This window comes from Sorex fumeus, unplaced genomic scaffold, assembly GCF_029834395.1.
Source record: "Sorex fumeus unplaced genomic scaffold, SorFum_2.1 ptg000087l, whole genome shotgun sequence".
NCBI classification, from domain to species: Eukaryota; Metazoa; Chordata; class Mammalia; order Eulipotyphla; family Soricidae; genus Sorex; species Sorex fumeus.
Window position 1 is genome coordinate 6,400,128 of NW_026606144.1, and position 16,900 is coordinate 6,417,027.

The 16,900-nt window shown below is 58.8% G+C and overlaps 1 protein-coding gene across 1 annotated transcript in view; it reads left to right on the forward strand.

Annotated features, from left to right (window-relative positions):
* DNAH10 (dynein axonemal heavy chain 10) overlaps positions 1-16,900 on the forward strand; it is a 78,969-nt gene that overhangs the window by 35,717 nt on the left and 26,352 nt on the right. Inside the window, exons 29-47 of the mRNA XM_056131426.1 lie at positions 1,286-1,519; positions 2,164-2,387; positions 3,466-3,735; positions 4,086-4,269; positions 5,057-5,191; positions 5,649-5,801; positions 6,710-6,898; positions 7,415-7,561; positions 7,852-8,043; positions 9,038-9,156; positions 9,776-9,934; positions 10,271-10,412; positions 11,252-11,374; positions 12,480-12,614; positions 12,799-13,015; positions 13,825-13,944; positions 14,578-14,723; positions 15,104-15,256; positions 16,319-16,579. Of these exons, the coding sequence (XP_055987401.1) occupies positions 1,286-1,519; positions 2,164-2,387; positions 3,466-3,735; positions 4,086-4,269; positions 5,057-5,191; positions 5,649-5,801; positions 6,710-6,898; positions 7,415-7,561; positions 7,852-8,043; positions 9,038-9,156; positions 9,776-9,934; positions 10,271-10,412; positions 11,252-11,374; positions 12,480-12,614; positions 12,799-13,015; positions 13,825-13,944; positions 14,578-14,723; positions 15,104-15,256; positions 16,319-16,579 (3,303 nt within the window). The remainder of the gene's footprint in view (positions 1-1,285; positions 1,520-2,163; positions 2,388-3,465; positions 3,736-4,085; positions 4,270-5,056; positions 5,192-5,648; positions 5,802-6,709; positions 6,899-7,414; positions 7,562-7,851; positions 8,044-9,037; positions 9,157-9,775; positions 9,935-10,270; positions 10,413-11,251; positions 11,375-12,479; positions 12,615-12,798; positions 13,016-13,824; positions 13,945-14,577; positions 14,724-15,103; positions 15,257-16,318; positions 16,580-16,900) is intronic.

Genomic DNA, 16,900 nt, shown 5'->3' on the forward strand with positions numbered 1-16,900 from the left:
TGCTGAAGCTTTCTTTTGGTTTAAAAAATGATCTTTGCTGATTTCAGAAAGTTGGAAGATAGAGAAATGTCAAAAAGATGCCTTTTTCCTGGCTCCATCTCTATTATAAATGCTTTAAATGCCATACACAAGTTTTTCTCTGTGCATAAGCTTAACATGTTGACACTGGTGCTTATAACCAGTGACTCACACCAGGATGAGACTCAGTTACCACAAACCACGGTGCTGGCATCAGCATGGTACAGGGAAATTTATTAGGAGTGCCTGACCTTTCCTTCCTGGCTAGTGCCTTATTCTCAGGGTTATCAACCCTACCACTGAGCTACGTCGCATCCCCATTGTCTTTTTTTTTTTTTGCTTTTGGGGTCACATCCAGCGATGCACAGGGGTTACTCCTGGCTCTCAGGATGCTGGGAATAGAACCTGGGTAGATTGTGTGCAAGGCAGACGCCCTACACGCTGTGCTATCGATCCAGCCCCACCCCATTGTCTTTTATTTTGCAATTTTCTCTTAATGCCACAAAACATTTTTTCTATTAAGATATCTGAGGAAATATTTTCATGCCTTTGTAGACTGTATCAGTGAGTGGCTAGGCACTGATTATTGAATAGTTACTGGCAATATGGTTTGGATGAAACTCTTGGCTTTTGTAAATCTGTAGCAGGTCTGCATTCTCTGTACTGCAGGGGATTGTGAGACAAGTTGCTTGAGAGGTGGGACTGTGCCAAGTTCTTCCCCACAGAGAGAGTGGAGAGAGAAGGCCCCAGTTGGGTCCTGCTCACATTCTGGGATCCTTTATCTATTCGTTGCGAATCTTCTATCCATTTGCATGAGCTCTTTGAAAAAATAATTAGGAAAATGCACAGCGATTCCGTCCTCATTCCAATTAACAGAGTCTTTAGAATTGAGGGTCTGCTCCCAGCCCTCGTTAGTTGGACCTGCCCTTCCAAATGGTTCTTTCCCTGCCACCCTAGCAGGGAGCCTGCAAAATGCCAGACAAGCAATTTTCACTTTATTACTATTTCTGGACACAGACATCCAAACGCTGGCAGCAACACTGCTGTCCCCCTGTGACTGGACATTGGGGCGTCCTCTCCTTTGAGCTCTCCAGTCTGGAATGCGCAGAAGGTTCTGGGCGGTAGGGGAGGCTGCTGGCACCACGTGGCTCTGGCAGCGGAGTTGGGCCAGGCTCCCAGGCACTGTGCCCGCGGTTGAGCTCTCAGTGCTGGTGCGCCTGGGGCAGCCCTGCGGGACCGTGACGGCGCTGCCATCTCCCCTCCGCAGATCATGGCTGAGACCCTCAAGGACCCAGTGATCAAGAGGTGCTGCGAGGCGCCGAACCGCCTGAAGGACCTAGAGAACATCAGCGACGGCCTGGAGAAGTGCCAGAAGAGCCTCAACGACTACCTGGACTCCAAGAGGAACGCCTTCCCCCGCTTCTTCTTCATCTCCGACGACGAGCTGCTCAGCATCCTGGGCAGCAGCGACCCGCTATGTGTGCAGGAGCACATGATCAAGGTGCGGGGCTGCAGAGAGGGCAGGTGCTCTCGCGGTACAGAGCACGTGGTGGGGACAGGAGCCCCTGATAGGTGGTATCTGCTCACGTGGTGCAGAGCACGTGGTGGGGGCAGGTGCCCCTGGATAGGCGGTACCTGCTCACGTGGTAAGGAGCAGGAGCACGTGGTGCGGGGCAGACGTCACCAGTCGGTGGCATGTGCTCAGTGCTGGGGATCACATGGTGGAGGGGACAGTTCTCATGAGTTGAGAGCAGGTGATATAAAGCAGCCCGCCCCCCCCCCCAGTTTTCACATGATCCAAGTGTCCTCACGTGTTTCACGTGTTGCGTGCATTCGATGACTGACAGTTTCTTTTTACATGTTTCTTTTTACATTCGCCATGTAAAAATTTTGTTTTTTAGGCTCCTCGAGGAAACCCCCGGTTAGGCAGTGAACCCCCAAGGGTCATGTTCCCAAATGTTCTGATGACCGAGCAGGTGGCCACGGTCCCCTGCGTGCACTCTCCGTGGATGTGCCTGGGTGTTGCTGGACGCGGCTTGCCCGGCTCTCCAGACTCCGTGCCGGAAAGGGCGCTGTCGGCGACGCTGCAGGGGGCGGTGCACGGAGCCCCCAACCCGCTGACCCCATGCTCCCTCCCGCCCGCAGATGTTCGACAACATCGCGGCCCTGCGCTTCCACGACCAGGACAGCGGGGAGAAGCTGGCGTCGGCCATGATCTCGGCCGAGGGGGAGGTCATGGAGTTCCGCAAGATCGTGCGCGCCGAGGGCCGCGTGGAGGACTGGATGACGGCGGTGCTGAACGAGATGCGCAGGAGCAACCGGCGCATCACCAAGGAGGCCATCTACCGCTACTGCGACGACCGCAGCAGGTGGGGCGCCCTGGCCAGCGCTGCTCCCCAAAGCGGGGCCCGGGCCGGGCATCGAGCTGGCAGGGCGAGTGGGAAGTGACCCAAACCCGCGTCGTCCCCAGCGAGGGCGGGGGGCCCGGAGCTGCTTTCCCATGCACGCGCCCGCTTCTGCTTGTGAGCCGGGTCTGCTGCGGGGACACCACCCCCCTTCTTCCTGAGCCAGCCCCCTAGGTCGCCAGGCTTCCACAGCTGTTTTCAGCAGCCTGTGCTGTAGACTAAAGGCTGAATGGCCTTTTAGGTCTGTCACACAGGTTGCACTCGGCCGTCTGGTGCAAGTCCTGTGATGGCTCACCCATATTTATTGCATGATCCTCACGGATCTATGACCCCCTTTGCCCCCTGCAAATATGTGGGTGCAACCATTAATGCAAAGCTTTAAAAACGATGATTCTGGAAGAACAGGGTATGCCGATTTTGCAGTGAAGTACGGAAAGCCAGTGCCACAGAGCCTCCCCTCATGCTGGCTGCCCTACGGTCCGGAGTGGGGGAAAAACCTTCGTCCTCCCCATATACTTGTTCCCCTTCACCTATCGCCTTGCACCCACCCAGTAACCAACCTGCTTCTGTATCTGCTTTAGTTGTGTGTCAGTTAGTTTGTTTTCCTGCTGCACTTGAGAGAAATCACACAAGAAAAATCACACAGCTGTGCTGTGCTGTGGCTCCAGCAGGAATTACAGTTTCTGTCTTTCTCCATCTCACTTGCTCCTTGTCAAATGCGGCCAGACAGTTCTGCTCTTTTGGTGTCCTAGTCAGCAAGATTTGCATGTGGTATGGGGGGGGGGATGGGGGCGGGGGATGGTCCCATGATGGCACCGTTGCCTCTTTGCAGTTCTCAGGATGTGCCACCCCCCATCTCGCTTTACCCACATCTCAGGAGGGGCTTCAAGAAGACCCTTGCATGGGACCCCCATTTATAGGCCTGAGATTTTTCTGCCAGTGTGGCTTGCCGTCTGCTGCAGCTCAGAGAGACAGACTGTTAACACGGGTCCAGGGAGAGGGCGCTGCCCAGAGATGCCCCTACCTGCCACTGCCCCCGCAGGGTCGACTGGATGCTCCTGTACCAGGGCATGGTGGTGCTGGTGGCCAGCCAGGTGTGGTGGACCTGGGAGGTGGAGGATGTGTTCCAGAAGGTGAAGAAGGGGGAGAAGCAGGCCATGAAGAACTATGGCAACAAGATGCACAAGCAGATTGACGAGCTGGTGACGCGCATCACCTCGCCGCTGAGCAAGAACGATCGCAAGAAGTACAACACCGTCCTCATCATCGACGTGCACGCCCGCGACATCGTGGACTCCTTCATCAGGGCCAGGTCAGCCCCAGGACCCAGGACCCAGGACCCAGGACCCAGACCCCGCCCCGCCCCGCCAGCACCTCCCACTTGGCCCCGCCCAGCCACATTGGCCTGGCCCCGCCCAGGTCCAGCCTGGCCACCCCCGCTGTTGCTGTTCCTCCCCCCATCCCTGCCCGTCCCGCCCCTGCTGGCCCCACCCTGTTGGCCTGCCCAGGTCCCCCCTCGCACCGCCTGCACAGCCGCTGCTGGCCCTGCCCAAGTCCCACCCCACCTACTCTGGCCCCACCATATTGGCCCCGCCCCATAGCCCCGCCCCCATCTTTCCCACCACGCCCCCTCCACCCACCCACTTCCTCCCTGGCCCACAGCATCTTGGAGGCCCGCGAGTTCGAATGGGAGAGCCAGCTGCGGTTCTACTGGGACCGGGCCCCAGACGAGCTCATCATCCGCCAGTGCACGGGCACTTTCGGTTACGGCTACGAGTACATGGGCTTGAACGGGAGGCTGGTCATCACGCCCCTCACGGACCGCATCTACCTGACGCTCACGCAGGTGCTTGGGCTGTGCACCCCCAAAGAGCTGCACGGAGCTCCTCCCCCCAGCTCAAGTCCCCTCGGGACCCAGAGAGTGACCTCAGAGGCAGGGTCTCTGCGGATTCCGTTAGCTGGGGCTGTGTGTCTGTATTTGGGGAGAGGACACGGGGTGGGGACAGAGCACAGCCGCAGACCAGGGCTCTGTGGTAGCCGCAAGAAGCTGGAGAGACAATTTAGAACGGGACCTAATTGTGCTTTTGGGGTTGGGCTGTCAAGTTTACGGGGCTCTCTAAAACTGGCCTTAAATTCTGGGCATTGCTAAAGGCTCACACTCACCTGGTGAGGCCCTTGGAGCAGAGGCCAGGGAGAGGTCTGGCAAGGCCAGCAAGGCGCCTTCGCATCCTTGCAGCGTCGCCCAGCCTGGTCCCCCACCCCCTATGCTGTTTGCTTTCCAGCCCCTCCAGCTGGAAGGTGCCATGGTGGTCCACAGCCCACCCCAGCTTGAGTCGGGCCCTGGATGTACATGAGCCTCCTTGGGAGAGGCTTCTCAGGGCTGAGATGCTGGCAGAGTCTGGCTCTCCCCTTTCGCCTCATGTTGGGGATCCTGAGCGACAGAGGCTGCGTTGTGTGGCTCTGTCCTGCCACACTGTGGAGGGGGTGGGGTGAGAATACGGGGGGAGGTGGCCCACTCGGCAGGAAACCTACTGGAAGGCGCCTGTCTGTGTCCCTGCTCTTCCTGTGCAGAGCTGGGGGCACCTCCTCCCAGGACCTAGCTGCTCAACACCCTCACCCTTGGCTTCCGACAGGCACTGTCCATGTTCCTGGGTGGGGCGCCTGCTGGCCCCGCTGGCACCGGCAAGACTGAGACCACCAAGGACCTGGCCAAAGCCCTGGGCTTGCTCTGCGTGGTCACCAACTGTGGCGAAGGCATGGACTACAAAGTGAGGCCTGGCTCTACTTTGTCCCGGGCGTGTGCTGAACGGGCTTGGGGAGGGGGGCACAGGAAGAAGGCCACGGGCCAGGAGGCCATTAGCATCAGTTGAAAGAACCCTGAGCATTGTTCTCTTGACAGCAGGTGGAGCTGGGGACTCAGACAGCAGAGGGAGGAAGAGGGGGCAGTTGAGGCAGGCGGCAGGGATCTGTGGGGACTGCGGCTACGCGGAGAGCATGTGTTTGAACAGGAGCTCGTTTGGTTCCGGTTACTCACCGTCCCTAGGGAAGCAGATTCAGTGCTGCTCGGTTTCCTGGTATTTCAAGGGAAGCCAGAAATCTTGGTTCTGTTTTTTATTTTTCCACTTTCAAATCCTCACCTTGTCCCATGGGGGAGAACCCGAAAGTCAGAATCCGTGTCGCGTCAGGGTGCTGGCTGATGGCCCTGGCCCTGCCCGTGTCCTGCAGGCTGTCGGGAAGATCTTCTCGGGCCTCGCCCAGTGCGGCGCGTGGGGCTGCTTTGATGAATTCAACCGCATCGATGCCTCCGTGCTGTCGGTCATCTCTTCCCAGATCCAGACGATCCGAAATGCTCTCATCCACAACCTCACCACCTTCCAGGTGGGCCCCGGGCGCCACCTCGGGGCATCCCTGTCCCCTGGGAATAGTGCTTGCTTGGGGCCATGGGGAGCAGGTGTTGTCCTGGCTGGCCTTCCTGCCAGGGAGGCCGGTTCACGTCTGTCTCCGGGTGGAGACTCGGGTTCTTGCAGCATCCGAGCACGGCTCAGAGCCAGAAGAAGCGAAGAGACGAGGCAAGGCACCTGTGCCACACATGGCCGGCCCCACCAGGCCCCAGCACCACACATGACACGCGCCCTCAAGCGCTGCTGGGATGAGCTGGATAATACTGGTAGTACAGTCCCGAGACCGTCATATCGAACCTCAGGCCTAGCTGGCTGACACACAAGGGGGACCGTGGACCTCCTTCAGGTGCTCCCCCTTGGGAGCACCCCCATCCCCACGCCCCAAGAAATGAGGACGTTTCCTGCAACCAGACATGCCAGGCACAGTCCAGGCCTGGCAAGGGATTTGGGACGGGAGAGGGTGGGCAACCTGTGCCTGAGAGCACCTGCAGCTTCTGTCCTCCTGAAGCCATGAGAAAGGACATGGCCAGTCTGAGTAGGTGGCGTGGACAGGGAGAGCGGCCTGGGCCGGAGAGACGGGCAGCAGTGCGGCCATGGCTTAGGGCTTGGGGTGCCTGAGCTCAGGCCTGTTTCTCTGCAGGGCAGAGTTGAAATTTGCTCTGTGGGGAGAGTGTCAGCCAGTTCCCTCACACGTGGTCTCGTCACGTGACCTTGCCGGAAAGGACCAGCCTCAGAGGGGTCATGCAGCCTGTTGGGGTCATGCAGCATCCCGAGGAGCCCTGGTGGCTTATTTTGGCTTCTGCTGCTCTGTCCCCCCGACTGGGCAGTGCGGCTACCTCTCCCCCAGCAGGCTGCGGCCTCAGCTCCTGCTCCTTTGCTCTCCAGTTCGAAGGACACGAGATCTCCCTAGACCCGAGGATGGGCATCTTCATCACCATGAACCCCGGCTACGCGGGCCGCACAGAGCTGCCCGAGTCAGTGAAGGCACTCTTCAGGCCCGTGGTGGTCATCGTGCCCGACCTGCAGCAGATCTGTGAGATCATGCTCTTCTCCGAGGGCTTCCTGGGGGCCAAGGTAAGTGAGCCCTCCCGCCCTCCCCCCTCCCCTCCTCCCTCCTTCCTTCCTCTCCTCTGTCCTCCTCTCTCTACCTCTCCCTTCTCCCTTCTCCCTTCTCCTTTCCCTCCTCCCATCCCTCCCTCTCTCCCTCCTTCCTCCTTCATCTTTCTCCCTTTTCCTTCCTTCTTTGTCAGTGCTCCCCCTTTTTTTCCTTATTGTTTTGGGGTCACACCCAGCGTTGCACAGGGGTTACTCCTGGCTCTGCACTCAGGAATTACTCCTGGAGGTGCTTAGGACGATATGGGATGCTGGGAATTGAACCCGGATTGGCCGCATGCAAGGCAAAAGCCCTACCTGCTGTGGTATTGCTCTGGCCCCACCCCACCCCCTTTTTTTTCTTTCTCTCTAGAAAAGAGTGGGGGTTTCGCACTCATGTTAGCAGTGAGTCTCCACCAGGACTGTCCATGCCAGCACATCACAGACCCACTTAATACCAGAAATCTAAAATCTTTTTTTTTTCTTTAACCCGGAAAGGCTCTGGCCAAGAAGATGACGGTGCTGTACAAGCTGGCCCGGGAGCAGCTGTCGAAGCAGAACCACTACGACTTCGGGCTGCGCGCCCTCAAGTCAGTGCTGGTGATGGCGGGGGAGCTGAAACGGGGTTCCTCGGACCTCCGAGAGGTGAGTGGGTGTGCCCGGGCCCGTGGGAAGGTGTCTCCACTGGCCCTCAGCTTCCGGTCAGCTACACGTGTTCTCTTCTCTGACTGAGTGTGGCCAGCAGGGGGGCGTGGGGGTCAGGGCAGAGGGGACGCAGGCACCCACCAGGCAAGAGCAGCTGTTTCTTCCTTCCCCTCAGAGAGGCCAGGGGGATGCTGCCTGGCCCACCGCTCGGCAGGGGTGGAGGGTGGTGGACACCCATGTTCCTGGGGACTGGCCAGTCCCATGGGTCGTGGACGAAGTTTTTCTCCCAGGACGTGGTGCTCATGCGTGCCCTGCGGGACATGAACCTGCCCAAGTTCGTGTTCGAGGACGTTCCACTCTTCCTCGGTCTCATCTCCGACCTCTTCCCGGGGCTGGACTGCCCGCGTGTGCGCTACCCCGACTTCAACGACGCCGTGGAACAGGTGCTGGAGGAAAATGGCTACATGGTCCTGCCTGTGCAGGTGAGGGGCCTCCAACAATCCCCCAGGGCCACCCGCACCACGGCAGGCCCAGTCAGGCTGGCCTCCCTTCCCAGACGTGGGGCCTCTGTGTCTGGAGGTGTGACATGTCTTGCACGCTCCTCAGCTTAGTGGGCAGGCGATGTACCCATCCTGTTTGGGGGCCCCGCATCAATCAAACTCTCCCCTTCCCCCCACCAGTCCAGAGAATTGAATCAGGTGGCATAGGCAGGATTGTGATCCCCGAGGCCTGCGGGGACTAGCTGCCCCCACTAAGACAAGGTTTTCCAAGTGCCTGTCCACGGCTCCAGCTCAAGGCTGCAGACACTAGGGGCTGCCTTTGGTCAGGGCCCCAGGACAGGAGCACCCAAGGTTCCCAGGATGGGAGCACCCGAGGCCCCCAGGAAAGGAACACCCAAAGCCCCCTGGGACAGGAGCACCCAAGGCTCCCCGGGTGGGAGCACCCAAGGTCCCTAGGACGGGAGCACCCAAGACCCCCAGATGGGAACATCCGAGGCCCCCTGGACAGGAGCACCTTTGCTCTTGATGTGGGTGTTAGAGGAGATGAGGGTGCTTTGGGGCCATGCCCTGCAGCTGCTCTGAGGCTGAGTCTGGGGAGATGAGACCTCAGCTGGGGACCTGGTTCCTGGCCCCCACATAAAGCCAGGAGAAGCTCCTGAGCTCCGCTGGGTGTGACCCAAAATGAATAAAGAGAAATAAAGTGTGGACCAGGGCCTCCAACGCCTGTGCCCAGGGAGTGCCTGGGGCTGTGACCCTGACATGCCTGCAGGTAGCCGGGCAGTAGGGAAGAAGGGTCGGACCTGCCTCAGTGGTTCTCAGGGCTGGACAGGCCAGGCCAGGTACAGGGATGAAACCTCAGGAGCAGAGCATGCGGACAGGGCTGGAGTGGTGAACGTGCCCAAGGGGCAGCTGCTCCCGGTCCAGAGGAGCTACAAGGGCTGCCACTCACCTGGCTCTTCTTCGTGTCTCCCCCCAGGTGGACAAGGTGGTCCAGATGTTCGAGACGATGCTGACCCGCCACACAACCATGGTGGTCGGGCCCACGGGAGGGGGCAAGTCTGTGGTCATCAGCACTCTGTGTCAGGCCCAGACCCGGTGAGTGACTGCGGCCCTTGCTGCAGGAGTGCATGGTTCAGCACCATGAGTGCACAGATGTGGCATGTTCCACTGTGGTTCTAGTGAATGTTCTGGAAGGCAGGGTTGGGGAGACGGCCCCACCCACATGATTCCCAGTGGGCAGTCTGTGAGTTCTGGAGACCTGGCATTCGGAGTTCACAGGCTGGCCCCGGGAGCCTGGCCTCTGGATGCTGCTCCTGTTGTCTGACCTTGAAACTGTCACGAGAACGTGCTCTGTGTGTGGCCGTGGCCTGCATGGCTCAGTCCACATGAGCCTTAGCTCCCCTTACAAAGCTGCACTTTCAGCCCTACTTCATCGGCTCCTGGCAGGTGGGGCCATGCACTACTGCCCTAGAGGGTGATGGGAGCCATTGCAGAGAAGTGCCTGACGGAGCCTGGAGTTTAGAATCGTGCCCCACGCACCACACACACACAGACACATACACACACACACGCACATGCACATACACGCACACACATAGACACACATACCCACGTGTACATGCACATGCACATACAACACGCACACACATGCACACGTGTGCAACCCCGAAGGTGCTACTGAGGCTCCACAGCCAAGGTCTCTTGTATGACTCAGGATGGGGCTGACGACCAAGCTCTACATCCTGAACCCCAAAGCTGTGAGTGTCATCGAACTCTATGGCATCCTGGACCCCACCACCCGGGACTGGACAGACGGGGTACTGTCCAACATCTTCCGGGAGATCAACAAGCCAACGGACAAGAAGGAGCGGAAGTGAGTATCGTGGGGCTGGGGGCTTCCGAGTCTGTCCAGCCAGCAGCCTGTGAACCTTGCTAGGGGTGGGAAGATGAGGCAGGCCCTGGTCGGCTCAGGTGGGCACTAGGGGCGCTGCTCAGGCCTGCGGGTGCCCCTGCCACTTGCCTGGTACCCTCAGCCTTCCCGTGGGCATAGGACTGGCACATGCTGCACTGCCACCTTTGGGAGCGGCCGGCTTTGTGGGCACAGTGGGAGGAAAGTGTCCCCGCTGTGTATCAGTTCTGCAGACCTCAGCGGATGCTGCCTGCCGTGGGGTCTGTGGGCACCGTCTACTCACGGCTCTGCTGGCTGCAGGTACATCTTGTTTGATGGCGATGTGGACGCTCTGTGGGTGGAAAACATGAACTCGGTGATGGACGACAACAAGCTGCTGACACTGGCCAACGGCGAGCGCATCCGCCTGCAGGCACACTGCGCGCTGCTCTTTGAGGGGAGTGTCTGCGGGTTCAGACTGGGCAGAGGGAGGGGCCGGGACAGGAGGAGAGTGAGGGGCTGGGACAGGACAGTGAGGGCTGGAACAGGGGCAGCATGGACAGAGGGGCTCTTCCTGGCAGTAACAGTTGTGCCCGCTTGCCCTGCATCAGTCGGGGATGTTTGCTTCGAGCTGTTTGTCCACTGCAATCCCCATGACCTCTAAGCTGTTTGTCTTATCTGGAGTTTGTGATTGTCTTTCTCTTTCTCTCCGTGATTTTGTCTTATGCTGCTTTGGTTTTCTGGGCTCTGTCCTGTTTCCTGGTGGCCTCCACCCCCCACGTGGGCCTAGGATGTCATGTTCTCAACCCTTTCTTTTCACACATGGCCAAGGCAGAGATCCAACCATCATCTATGGTAGTTTTTTCAAAATATTTTTTCTGGGACTGGAGCAATAATAAAATGGGGAGGGTATTTGCCGTGTATGCAGCTGACCTGGTTTCATCCCCGAAGTCCCATATGGTCCCCCAAGTACCACCAGGAGTGATTCCTGAGTACAGAGCCAGGAGTAAGTCCTGAGCACCACTGAGTGTGGCCCAAAAAAACTGGAAAAAAAAAATCCTTGGGGAGGTGGAGTTTGCACAACTTCCTTCTTTTTCACTTTTGGCAGATGTTTCACATTGGTGTTATGTGAGAAAACTTTAAGTGGTGAAGCAGCAAAGATTTGTTACAATCTTCCTCCTTTAAATCTAAGTGTTTAGTCAGAAGCATCAGGGATGCTGGTCAGCCTGGGGGCCCAGTGACACCCAGAATGCGTGGTCTCACATTTGCTGACGGGACTGGACTGTCCATCTCCCTCTGCAGGTCGGAGACCTCCAGTATGCCTCCCCTGCCACTGTGAGTCGCTGTGGAATGGTGTACGTGGACCCTAAAAACTTGAAATATGAACCTTACTGGAAAAAGTGGGTCAGTCAGATACCAAGCAAGGTGAGGACTGTTCCTAGAAAGAACTTCACGTCCTTCCTGTCAGGCTCTGGTTGGGTGCCCGTGATCCTGAGGGAAATTGACCACCGAAGGCCACGGCCGTGATTCACCCCAACCTGCCTGTGGCTGTGAACCTTTAATGATCCACAGGTGGGATGGAAAGCTGGGCGCCTCCCTTACTTGCTCTCCAGATCGCTCCTGCTGCTCGGCGAGTGTAGGAGGAACTGGCCAGTTTGTCTCTGTAAAGAGTGGAGTGGTTTTCTTGGCTTTGCCGGCCAGCCAATTTCTTGGTCAACAACTCCCTCTGCCTGTTGGCAGGTATGAGAGCAGCTGCAGTTCACGGAGTGTGTGGTGGGGGGTGTAGCCATCAATCAGAAGAAATCAGAAGTCTGTGGGCGTGGCTTGCGGTTGTCCCCGGGGACCCCTACTTCAACTTTTGGGGTCCCACCTGCGGGCAGCACCCAGTACCCACCTACCCAGCTCAGTCCGAGGGTCTGCTCCGTGGGAGACCTTGCTTTTCAGGTGAGGCCTTGTGACAGGTCACGCGACTGCTCTGAAGTAGACTTCGTCTCACCAATAAGCTCTGTCCATGATGTGGGGAGCAGGAGTGGGGAGGGGGAGAGGAGGAGGGGGCAGGTGACATAGGTGATGCCTGGGTCCCATTGGGACTCCTGGTCATGTTAGAGCAGGGGGGGTGCTAGTGGTCTGGGTGCACATCTTAGGGGAGACAGAGAGCTGGGAAGCCACGCCCAGTTATGGCAGAGAGGAAAAAGCCAGCCAAGCCCAGTTATGGCAGAGAGGAGGCTGAGAGACCCAGCCATTCAGGGTTCTGAGGCCAGGGGGCCTGCGATCCCGGGCAAAGGGTAGGGGTCTTCTGCCAATTTGCACCTTGGCAGGTCAGCTGTGTGGTCAGATGGGCCCTGTGACTGCCCCTGGGCAGTTGCTGAGTGCCCCCGTGGTGCAAGCATCCTGCCCACATGAAGTTTTCATGGGCTCCTCACGTACCCCCTTTATCTTTGGTCACAAGGTATGTCTCTCCCTTTCTCTCCCACCATGGCTCCTCCCCCCCACCCCCGTGAAACCACTTTGGGGTCCTGTTCTCCCACAGCAAGAGCAAAACGATCTCAACTCTCTGTTCGAGAAATATGTGCCTTATCTGATGGAGGTGATTGTGGAGGGCATCGTGGACGGAAGGCAAGGCGAGAAGCTGAAGACCATCGTTTCCCAGACGGACCTCAACATGGTGAGGGCGCTCACGGCGTCTCCCTGACCAGGGCGAGAAGGAGGCGCGTGTCCCTCCTGCAGCCCCGGGAGACGAGGCCCAGGCTCCAGGTGGCACCAAGGATTGGGGCCCTGGATGTGGGAGCAGAACAGACTCTGAGAGTGCTGCGGAACTCCGCGGCCCTACCGGCCCCTTCCATGTCCAGGTGACCCAGCTGAGCCGGATGCTGGACGCACTGCTGGACGGGGACATCGAAGACATTGACCTCCTGGAGTGCTACTTCCTGGAGGCGCTGTACTGCTCGCTGGGCGCTTCCCTGCTCGAGGATGGAAGGACCAGATTCGACGAAAGCGTCAAGAACGTGGCATCCCTGCCGTCCGCCAGCACCGATGGGGTTTGGGCCATCCCTGGGCAGCTGCCGGGTAGGAGTCGGGGGCTCTGCGCGGGACTCTGCCCGGCTCTCGCCCCTCCCCTCCCTTTGATCTGCTGAGTCTGCTGGTGCCTCTGTGCTTCCGCCCATGCTGAGTGGACAGAGGGTGCCCTGCGTTCCTGTCCCCCAGCCTGTCCGGTCTCCCTGGGCCGCTGTTCACCCTCTCTGTCCATCTGCTCCACCCCGCTTCTGTCCACCCTTCGTCCACCTCTGACCCTCTCTTACCCCTGACTACAGCACTGTCCCTCTCACACCTCCTGTCCCTGCCCCCTCCCCGACTCCCCCACTCGCCCCTCCCCCGCCCCGCCCTGCCCAAAGCAGGACTGGAGCAGCCCCCACTTGGGCCTTACTCCTTGTAGTCTTCCTGGCCACGGAGGCATCCAGCATCAGCCCTGGTGGGACTCCCGGGTGGTGGGGCAGGTGGGGGGCAGGTGTGGGAGGCAGCCGCCCAGGAAGGGACTTGCTGTGCCCCGTGGCTGGCGCTGCTGGGACAGGGGGGCATGTGTGCATGTGTGGGAGTAGCTGGTTGCAGGGTAGGACTGGCTACTGGGGACCTGGCCTGATCTGACCCCCTCACACGCCGTCTCCAGGGGCCTGGCCCTCCCCTGCTGCAGGACGAACCCTGTGTGACCGGCCTCCAGTGGGGCCCACCAGGGCCTCCCACCGGGCTGAGGTTACGCTTCTGCCTTTCATCATCAGTGCTGTTAGCATCAGCGCCAAGTGCCCGGGCAGCCACCGTCTAGGCTCGGCCATGCCCCTGGCAGCACTGACCATGGGCACCCACCGTGCCTTCCCCTGCAGCGCAACTCCCCACCTTGTATGACTTCCATTTCGACTCCACGCAGAAGAAGTGGATTCCCTGGAGTTCTCTAGTTCCCGAGTACGTCCACGACCCTGAGAGGAAGTTCATCGACATCCTGGGTGAGTCCTGGCCAACTGGGCTCTACGTCCTGTGCTGTGTGCTGGTTGCGGGAAAAGGGGCAGCATGCGCCTTGCTAGCGCTGTGTCCCCTCCCATCAGCCCACAGAGCTGGGTATGTTTCCATGGGAAGGGTGACTTGAGAGCAGACTTGGCCGTTGGGCCACCAAGGAGGCTGAATAACTCATGAAATAATGCTGGGCTCGCGTCTTGCTGGTTCCCTCCCCTAAAGCAAGGCAGTGGAAGCTTGACCCTTCTTGGAGGGGTGAGCACCCCCCAACATGCACATCGATCGGGGCTTTGCTGTCTCTTCTGAGGGCCTGACTGGTCAGAAAGACCAAGCCTGCAGCTCTGGCAGGGTGTTGGGGTGGAAACCGAGGCAGAAATGTGCCGTGTCTGAATCAAAGTCTGATGTTAGAGCCCATGGAAGGCTGGATCGTGAGGGCCACGGCAGCTGTAGAAATGGGTCAGACCCAGAAAACTCTGTGCCTGGTCCGGACAGGCATCCTAGGACTTGGTTCGGCCCCCACAAAGCTCTGAGCAGCAGGGGGAGGGCCCACAGGGGTCTCCTGAGGTAGTGAGTCCCTGATGCTCCCTGTGGTGTCTGTGACACCCCATTCTCCACCTGTGGCCCAGTTCACACAACGGACACCACCCGCATCACCTGGATGCTGGAGCAGACAGTCAGGGTCAAACAGCCCGTCCTGCTGGTCGGCGAATCGGGCACCTCCAAGACAGCCACCACCCAGAACTTCCTCAAGAACCTGAACGAAGAGACCAACGTGAGTGGGAGTGCTCTGTGGAGTACCGGGCTGTGCCCAAACCCCAGCCCATCATTGCTGGCCCCAGGACACATGTAGCTGCCTCGGCTGGTTGAAAGAAGTGGCCAGAGCCGTAGGACAGCGGGAAGGCCGCTAGTCTTGCATGAACCTGACCTGGGTTCGATCCCTGGCACCACATATGGGGCCCCCAGTACTTCCAGAAGTGATCCCTGAGCACTACCAGCTGTGGCCCCCAAACCAACGCAAAACAAATGAAAGGAAACGGAAGGGGTTCTTGCCTAAGCACCCGAGAACATGACCAGGAGCAGCCTCACGCCTGTCTTAGTCCAGGCAGTGGCTCCCAGCCGGGTGGGATTCCCCAGCTTCGCTTCCTTTTCCAGCTTGTGCTGATGGTGAACTTCTCCTCCCGCACCACGTCCTTGGATATCCAGAGAAACCTGGAAGCCAACGTGGAGAAGCGAACCAAAGACACCTACGGCCCCCCCATGGGCAAGCGCCTTCTGGTCTTCATGGACGACATGAACATGCCAAAGGTGGCGGGGGCTGGGGCTGTGACCGGCAGTGCTGTGAGGAGGTGGTGTGAGGGGGAGTGGTGCCGTTTGTACCAGCTCTGCAGGCATGGGGTCTGGCTGTGGTGTGAGGATGGGCTGTGCTTGCACGATCACTGTTTCCCGAGTCCTTGACGCTTGCGGCTGCAGCAGCCCTGGCGTTTGCTCCGCACATGTCTGCGGCCTGGTGCTCTTAACATCTGCACTTTAGGACCCGCACTCTCCTGGGGCCCCTGTGTGGGGAAATCGGAAGGACAAGAGTTTTGGGTTTACCAATGAGGGAGGCTCTGGGGTCAAAGCATCAGAGGTTTCTGTCTTTTCCCTTGAACGTCATCTCTGTGTGGGCAGGATGCAACGCCAGCTCCACGTGTGCAGACAGCCTGCACCCACATCTCTCATGCCCTACGCTTTCCTCCACCTGAGCAGCTGTCCAGCACTAACCTCGCCTCCACCCCCACCACACCCTTCTCCCTCTCCAGCCCTCGATCCCCTCCCCTCCCCCACCTCCACATCCCTATCTCCCTCTCCAGTCCCCCATCCATGCACCTCCCCCCACACACACACACACCTCCCCCTCCATCCACACATTTCTCCATCTATCTGTCCAACTATCTGTTCATCACCCACCTTTTACCCTTTCATCCACGCCCCTTGCTACTCCTCACCCATCCTCATGTCCATCTATAAATCACCTATTTATACACCCACCACCTACCATCAGCCGTCCGTCCATCTGCCTGTCCATTCCGTATCCATCTACCCTCCTCTTCACCTCTCACCCGTCTCCCTGTTTCCTTTCTGCCCATCATCCATCCGTCCATCCCACGATTTCTGAGCATCTCTTACGGGCTGGTACTCCGCAGTCTCAAGCAGAGTGTGGCAGTCCCTGCCCTGGTCCATTGTGGGAAAGGTTTTGAAAGTCGAATCACAAACTCTGAGACTCTGAAGTGAAATCCCAAGTTGTCCCGCGAGTGTTAGATGATCTCGCAGGCCTCGGAGTCCAGGCGGACGAGTCCAGCCCGACTGCTCACTCCCCTTCTGGCCCAGGTGGACGAGTACGGCACACAGCAGCCCATCGCTCTGCTGAAGCTGCTCCTGGAGAAAGGCTACTTATACGACCGCGGGAAGGAGCTGAACTGTAAGAACATCCGCGACCTCGGCTTCATCGCTGCCATGGGGAAGGCCGGAGGAGGACGCAACGAGGTCGACCCCAGGTTCATTTCCCTGTTCAGCGTCTTCAACGTCCTGTTTCCCTCCGAGAAGTCTCTGCACCGAATTTATTTCTCCATCTTGAGCGGCCACACCGCGGTAACTTGATGTCCATCAGGGTCCACCTGGGCAGGGCCTGAGCCAGGTGGGCGATGGCAGGACCGGGTGCCTTTGGCCCAGTGCTGGTAGCACAGTGCCCTTTAAAGGCCCGCAAACATGGTTTACTTTCCTTCAAAACCAGGAGGAGAGAAATAGACCTGAGCCGGTGGGATTTCAGGCATTTCAGGCCCTGGCATGGAGCATTGGCTCCACGTGTTCTCCGGCGGGAGCCATACAGTCTTGCTCGGCTCCTGCAGGCACCCTTGGGGTCAGGGGTGCTGGATTCAGGCCCCCTTGTGCTCGCGTTCAAGTTCCTCATGC